Consider the following 7,647-nt stretch of genomic DNA (forward strand, 5'->3'; position numbering starts at 1 on the left):
CCAGTCTTGTGTACAAAAGAATTTCCAGGGCTGCAATGACTACATAAAGAAAAAAATTTTAAAAAGGAAGGAGGAAGGGAGGGAGGAAGTAACAAAGAATGAAGGAAGGAAAAAGAAAAGAAAAGAAGGGAAGGAAGAAAAACAAAGGAAAAGAAAAATGAGCTAGCAACTGGAGCGATGGTTTGAGAGATGACTGAACTCTTTCAGAACACATATTGTTCTTGTAGGGACCCAAGCTCAGTTTCTAGTCCCCACGTCGTGAACTCAAGTCAGCCTGTAACTGCAGCTCCAGGAGGCCTTATATTCTCTTCTTGCATCTGGGAGCCCTCACTGGCACCAGACTAACCCACACATACATACATAATTACAACTAAAAATAAATCTTACAAAAATAGAAACGAAGCAACTAGGGTTGGAGTTCAGTGGTTGAGTACTCGCCTACCATAAACAAAGCCCTGATTTCAATACTTAGTACTATAAATAGGTTAATTAAATATATGAAAAAAAAGCTGGTAGTGCTAGGGTACGCCTATAATGGAAGCAGAGGCAGGAGGATCAGGAATTCAAGATGATCTTGGCGTAGAGATGTACTAGAGGCTTAGTTGGACTACACAAGCACTGCCATAAAGAAAAGCAGAACTAAGAAAATGAAAACTAGTAATGATATATTTTCTTGTCAACTCATACAAATTCAAAAATATAAACTAAATTTAAATACTATAGACTAAATACAAATCAGCATCTATATCAAAATGGCGAATAAAAATCTAAGCTTTGAAAACACATGCCCCGGTTCATTATCCTATGTCAAGTGGTCAACCCTAAACACACACATATATTGCTAACACCAAATGGACTCAACAGGATGATACATTATATATATATATATATATGTATATATATATACATATATATATATGCACACGTATTATGTAGGTAGGTAGGTATATGTGTGTCTAACAATAGATGAAGATATCATGAATTTGAGAGGGAGTTGGAGAAGTTGGAGGCAGGAGAAGGAGGGGTGGAAATGATTTAAATATGGAACTTGCATATAAAATACTCAAAAATTGCATACATGCAGAGTGTATGTGAGTGCAAAGTGCAGATGGTCACAGCATGTCGAAGAGGGTATTAGGTCCCCAAAAGCTGGGATTACAGGCTGCTGTGAGTCACTTAGGTGCTGGGAACCAAACAGGTCCTCCGGAGCAGCAGGATGCACTTTTAACGGCTGCACCATCACTCCAGCCCCAGATGTCTGTCTTCTAATCCTGGCATTCTGAATCCAGAACCCATGCTACTATGCACAATACTGTAAAAAGCCAAAAACAATAATAATAATAATGTTTAAGCATTTTGAAAGAAAAGCTCAAGTTGATCAGCGGGAAAGTTTATCCTATAGGAAATAGGGAGAGAGGCGTGAAGAGGGCAGTAGTGGCATTTAGACAGCCTGGCATCACAATGCTACACAGTAAATTGAACATTTTCCCTCATGGATAATTACTTGATCCATTTGATCCGGCACCACTTATGAAAAAGGCCACTTCACTCCCCATTACACTGTCGGAGACTCTGTCTTGGGTTTAGTGACTGCATGTGTACCAGTGTGTGTGTGTGTGTAAGTTTCTGGATTCTTTCTTCTTGCTGTATTTGCCATTGTACCAAGCCACATTATCTTGATTATGGACAGATGTTTAATAAATCTTTATATCTGATTGCATCTTTCAGTTTTCTTCTTCAAGATTTTTTTCCTAGATCTAGCACTTCATATTTTCAAATAAACAAAGATGGTGTGCTTGTGTATATATGCATATATATGTGTGTATATGTGTGTATATACGTATATATATACATATTTATGTGTATATATATCCTATGACTATAGCACTCTACTATTGACTGACACCTGAGTTCCTTCAGTCTGAACTTGTACACATCATGTTGCAATCACAGGTAAACTTCAGAAATACAAATGTGTAGTAACTAAACCAAATGTAAACAGACACTAACCCAGTGTTGAGTACGCATTATTGGCACTTACAGTACCAGGGGATGAAAGTTCATTATAGTGGAGAAGCATGGTCATAGGTGTAGGGATGGTAGCAGGAAGAAGGAGCTGAGAGATCACTTCCTCAACCTCAAATGGAAAGCAGAGAGAGAGAAAGAATTTATGCAGGAGATGACTAGACACTCCAAACCCCACCACTAGTGGCATGCCTCTTCCAGCAGAGCCACACCTCTTACACCCCCCCCCCCAAATAGGTTCCCAATGGAAGATCAAGTGCTCAAAGACATGAGCTTGTAAGGGACAACCAAGTGTTCAGATATGTGGCCCTATAGGGGACACTTCTCAGTCAAAGTACCACAATCTAGGATGGGAGACCCTCGCATCCTGTGTCTTGGGTCTGCAGTGTCCTCCAGAGCAGACAGCGGATAAACACAATACAGTAAAAAGCAAACAAAACAAAACACTGCTGTTCTCCCCCCTTCCTCCTCCTCTTCCTCACCCTCATTCTGTATACATGAGTTTGGCTCACCTTGCTTCCTATTTTGTGCTTCTAGTTAATCATGGCCAAAAAGATTGAGGTACTTGATATGCAGTCCATCGTCCAGCCTCTCAACATTGAAGAATCCCCATACTATATCCCCTGGCTGAGTAAAGATGCTGAAACCATACAGTTTATTCAGGTAAAAATTTCACTTCCTAATAATACCTTTAATGTTTTGGCAAGTAATCATTAAAGCATGAAGGATTTAGTCGTGATGCCCACAAGTTAAGACTGTGTCATTTCCCCCTTGCTATCTACAGGATACAACCAGCATCTCTCTGAATACAACCCAAAGTCCTAGCACAAGCTGCCTCCCACCTGCCTCTCCACACCAGCTTCTGTCTCCCCCATGTCACACACCCTTCATTCTGCTTATGCTGAATGACTGCTGGTGCCATTTATACTACACTGCTTTCTAATTCCATTAATATGCATATCCAGTGTGACTTCCTGAAAATGTCCACTGGCCCTAAACCTTTTTCAAGCTTTCTTTACTTGTTGTACTTCTGTAGACTGCCAGAAGTAGGCTAATTTCTCACCAGAACACCAACCACCATGCTGTCTTTAGTTTGAAGTAAGGAAATGTGCTACCATTGTTTCTAGTAGTTTCTGCTATACTATTAGTACATTACAAAACAAGTAATTTTATATCTCTTCCCCCACTATTTAGCTCATTCATCTTTTATCTTTCCTTTTCTTTCCCTTTGGTTGTTGATTCTCAGAAAGAATATTGCTATGTAACCCAAGCTGGCCTCAAAGTCTCACCAGATGTCAGCTTCCCAGATGTCAGGACTGCAAACATGAACCATGATGTCTGGCTTCATGCAACTTTTGAATGTCTACTCCATGATTCCGCATAATGCATAGAACACACTCACTGAGTGTTTGTGGGATGGATAAATCAATAGGCCTGACTTGTTTGCATCGTATTCTTTTCAGTGCTTGTGCAGTAGAAGAAGACAAGTTACACTTCTTCCCCTTTGGTATTAACACTGGATAGTTACATGCTTAGCGTCTTCGAGTGACTAAGATGTGAACATGACACTAGTTCCATCTCCCTGCAACTTTTCACCTAGATGAAACATTTTCAATCTCCCACTCCATTCTTATTTCTAGATTATTTTTCTTCATAAAATGAGCATTTCATACTAAATTTATAATATTCATGACCCTCTGCATTTCTCTGCATACCATTCATAATTCCTGTTTTCTCTTACAAATTTACAACCAACACAGCTTCTTAGATCTTAATGAATATTTACCATAAATGTACAAAAGTTTTATCAAAGGATAAACCAACATCCCGAATCACTTTCTTTTTTTTTCTTTTTCTTTTTTTTTCTTTTTTTTTTTTTTAGGAAAAAGCAAAAGTTGTAACATTTGATTGTGGAAATAACATATTTGAAGAAGGTGATGAACCAGAAGGAATCTATGTAATAATTTCAGGCATGGTCAAGGTAAAGCAGAGATGTTTGTGAATGTAATTGAGAATATTCAAATTGTTTTCTTTTTTAAAAAAAGAACTTTGAAAAATGAAGAATTATTGATTTTCTATACCATAACTGGGATCCTTCCTTAGGGGAGCAATTAGCACGCAAATGATAATTTCCAGGACAGACACAATGGCCACTGACCTGCCACTTTTCAAGCCACATGTCTCAATATATAAGAGGAAACAACACAAAGGGCCACCTCTGAAGATGTAAACTTACCAGTCATGGCTCATCTTGTGTTTATATGAATGGGAGATTCAGCCCTTTAAGATTTATACAAATTGGCTTGCAGAGGGAAGTCAGAAATCCTCACCTTGCGACAGAAAGCTCTCTGGGAAAGTCACTGCTAGTCTTAGTGTTTTTATCCTGATGAAGAGACACCAGGACCACAGCCACTCTTACGAGGGAAAGCATTTAAGGGAGGTGGCAGCTGACAGTTCAGAGGTTCAGTCCATTCTCATCACAGAGGCAAGCATGGTAGCATGCAGGCAGACATGGCGCTGATGGTGCTGGAGGAATAGCTAAGAGTCCTACAGCATGCAGGGACAGGAAGTGAATGGAGTCATTTGTGGCATCTGAGCACAGGAAACCTCAAAGCCTGCCCCATAGGGACACACTTTCTCGACAAGGCCCAAACCACACCTCCTAAGAATGCCACTCTCTGTGAGACTAAGGGAACCAATTAACGTTCAAACGTTAATAGTGCTTAATTTAATAACTTGACTTCAAGAGGGAGAACCATTTCTAGAACCCTGTGGTTACAATGTAGTGGTTAAAACTGAAGTGACACGTTTGGGTGTTGTAAATTAACCAGCCTACGCATTTTCCTCGTTGTTCTCTTCACAGCTTCGAAGGTCAAAGCCGCAGCTGGAGATGGAGTGGGTACCCTCGGAGTCAGACATTAAAACTTACACTCAGCATTACACAGAGTATTTACTCAGCGGGGAAATAATAGGAGAGCTCAACTGCCTGACGAGACAGCCAATGCAGTATTCTGCCACCTGCAAGACCGTCGTGGAGGTGGGAACACCGTGCTTCCGGCTTGCTGTTATAGCTCATTCCATGCCTGGTATCAAATCTAGGATATTTTTAGGGCTCAAGGGCCGGTGTCAACATGTACTTTAAGTATAGGAATGGTAAAGGAGCATGCATTGTTTACAGATATATACACACTTTACATAATATATTATATAATATAATATATACACACTTTACATAATACCCTAGCAAAGCGGCTTCAAAAGTGAGCCTACCACAGTGAAAGAAGATTTTATCCAGAGGAATCTGAGTCAGATGAGCTGTTTCATGGTAAAATTGGGTAGAATGTTTTAACTATTAATAGCATGTACAGATTGGCTAGAAGTTCGCTAACATGTATAGAGTTTAGGACTAGGTACATTCCTACTTGAATGAAGGCTTTAATCTAGCTGTGTGAAGTCTAACTTATGAGTTCACCACAATAAAATAATTTTCTTTAAAAGAACAAGGAAAAGAAAAGAATGTGTCATAAATTATAGGGTAAAGAAGGGGGGGAAAGTCAGCACTAGCATGTGGTAGGAAAGCTGATCAGATTGATGAAAAGCCCTCCTCCCACCCCACACATGACGGAGGGCAAAACAGGGTTGCAGGAGCTTCCACTGCCACAGAAAGAGCAATGACTTTCAACTAGAAAAGCACAGGGAAGAAGCAAAACCAGAGGTTCTTTCTAGGAACAGTTTTTCCAGGGCACATTCGGAGACAAGTCAGTGAAGCCAAGAGTAAACAGTTTGATTTATCTAGAATGTGGAGGGTTTGAAGGACAAGCGCCTTGTGGTCCTGAGTTCCTTGCTCAAGCTCTCTCTCCTTCTGCTCCTGACTTGGACCTTGAGATTTCTGTCCGGTGCTCCAACGTGGGTCTCCGTCTCCTTTCATCTCCTGATGAAGGTCAACATTCAGGAGGTTGCCTATATGTTTTTCTTTGGGTTCTCCTTATTTAGCTTCTCTAGGACCACTAACTACAGACTCAATGTCCTTTGTTTATGGCTAGAAACCAAACAGTGGGGACTACTGAGAACTCAAGAACAATGGCAATGGGTCTCTGATCCTACTGCACATAATGGCTTTGTGGGAGCCTAGGCAGTTTGGATGCTCACCTTACTAGACCTGGATGGAGGTGGGCGGTCCTTGGACTCCCACAGGGCAGGGAACCCTGATTGCTCTTCAGGCTGAGGAAGGAGGGGGACTTGATTGGGGGAGGGGGAGGGAAATGGGAGGCGGTGGCAGGGAAGAGACAGAGATCTTTAATAAATAAATAAATTAAAAAAAAGAAGAAGAAGCAGAATTTTAGCCGGAGTCTGTGTTTCCTGCAAAAAGGAAACTTTTATAAGTGAAAACGGGGCTGCAAGTGCACGGTGAGAGGATGGGGAGATCTGCTATCTTATCTCCAGACTGATGCTCAAGAGCCCGTATTTTCTGTGCACTTTAGCTTAGGTTTGAGTAGAGCACAGAGGAACAAGCACAGTGTTGATGGGGTATTTCAAACAAGTTGTATAAAGCTTGGCATTTGAAAGAGTTAAAGAAAGTTGAGCTGTCAGTCACAATAGATTTAAATGTGAGCGCATATCTGTGCATTCACATACACACAAATTACCATTATCACTCGGAGACCAGTGATTCAGGTATGGATTTTACATGACTACCTAGTTTCTCACAGCCCTATAGACCTATTTACTTGGGTTTTTTTTTTTTTGGTTTGTTTGTTTTAGTAGGATAATCACATCTGTTCCATTTTTAAAACATCTTTAAGTAATGACAGAGTAAAATAAATACATGTGACATTCTGGGTAACTAGGATTTGGATAAAAAAATAACACTAGCAAACTATAATGAAGCCACTGTATAACATAGCACACCCACGACAACCAAGCACAAAACCTCACACGGAGCCATGTCTTTCATCACGATAAACAAGCAGGGATGAAGATAAGTCTGGAAGTCCTGGGAAGAGAAGTTACATTTTTAATGAAAAAAAAAAAAGGCATGTCAATTTTAACTGTCAATTTGACCAGTCTAGAATCACCTGGGAGGATTCTTAATGAGCAATGATCTAGAGCAGGCTGACACACAAGTGTGTCTGTAGGGGACCGTGTGGGTTTTTAATCAATGGAGAAGGCCTGGCCCATTGTCAGAGGCCCTGTTCTCCAGGCCACAAACATCAAAAGGGAAGACAGAGCTGACTGAGTGCAGGCAGAGACAGACACATTCATCTCTCTGCTCTTGTCCATAGATGTGAGTGAGCAGCTGCTTGATTGAGCTCCTGCCTGGCTTACCCAGAATGCCTGACTCTAGCTTGCAGTGGGAATCCAAATAAATCTCGACTCTAGATACTAGATACTTTCTGACAGAGTGTTTTATCACAGCAACACGAGAAATTAGGACAGCCCTTCCCCTCACCCCATGTGTGTGACACTGTTCTCTAGGACAGCCTTTCCCCTCACCCGTGTGTGTGTGGCACTGTTCTCTAGGACAGCTCTTCCCCTCACCTTGTGTGTGTGACACTGTTCTCTAGGACAGCCCTTCCCCTCACCTTGTGTGTGTGACACTGTTCTCTAGGACAGCCCTTCCCC

The 7,647-nt window shown here is 41.0% G+C and overlaps 1 protein-coding gene across 1 annotated transcript in view; it reads left to right on the plus strand.

Moving 5' to 3' along the window:
* Positions 1 to 7,647, plus strand: part of Slc9c1 (solute carrier family 9 member C1) — a 75,323-nt gene that overhangs the window by 58,482 nt on the left and 9,194 nt on the right. The window contains exons 21-23 of the mRNA XM_005345026.3: positions 2,563 to 2,688; positions 3,908 to 4,006; positions 4,889 to 5,062. Coding sequence (XP_005345083.1) covers positions 2,563 to 2,688; positions 3,908 to 4,006; positions 4,889 to 5,062 — 399 coding nt within the window. The remainder of the gene's footprint in view (positions 1 to 2,562; positions 2,689 to 3,907; positions 4,007 to 4,888; positions 5,063 to 7,647) is intronic.

This window comes from Microtus ochrogaster, chromosome 2 (genome assembly GCF_000317375.1).
Source record: "Microtus ochrogaster isolate Prairie Vole_2 chromosome 2, MicOch1.0, whole genome shotgun sequence".
Lineage (NCBI taxonomy): Eukaryota > Metazoa > Chordata > Mammalia > Rodentia > Cricetidae > Microtus > Microtus ochrogaster.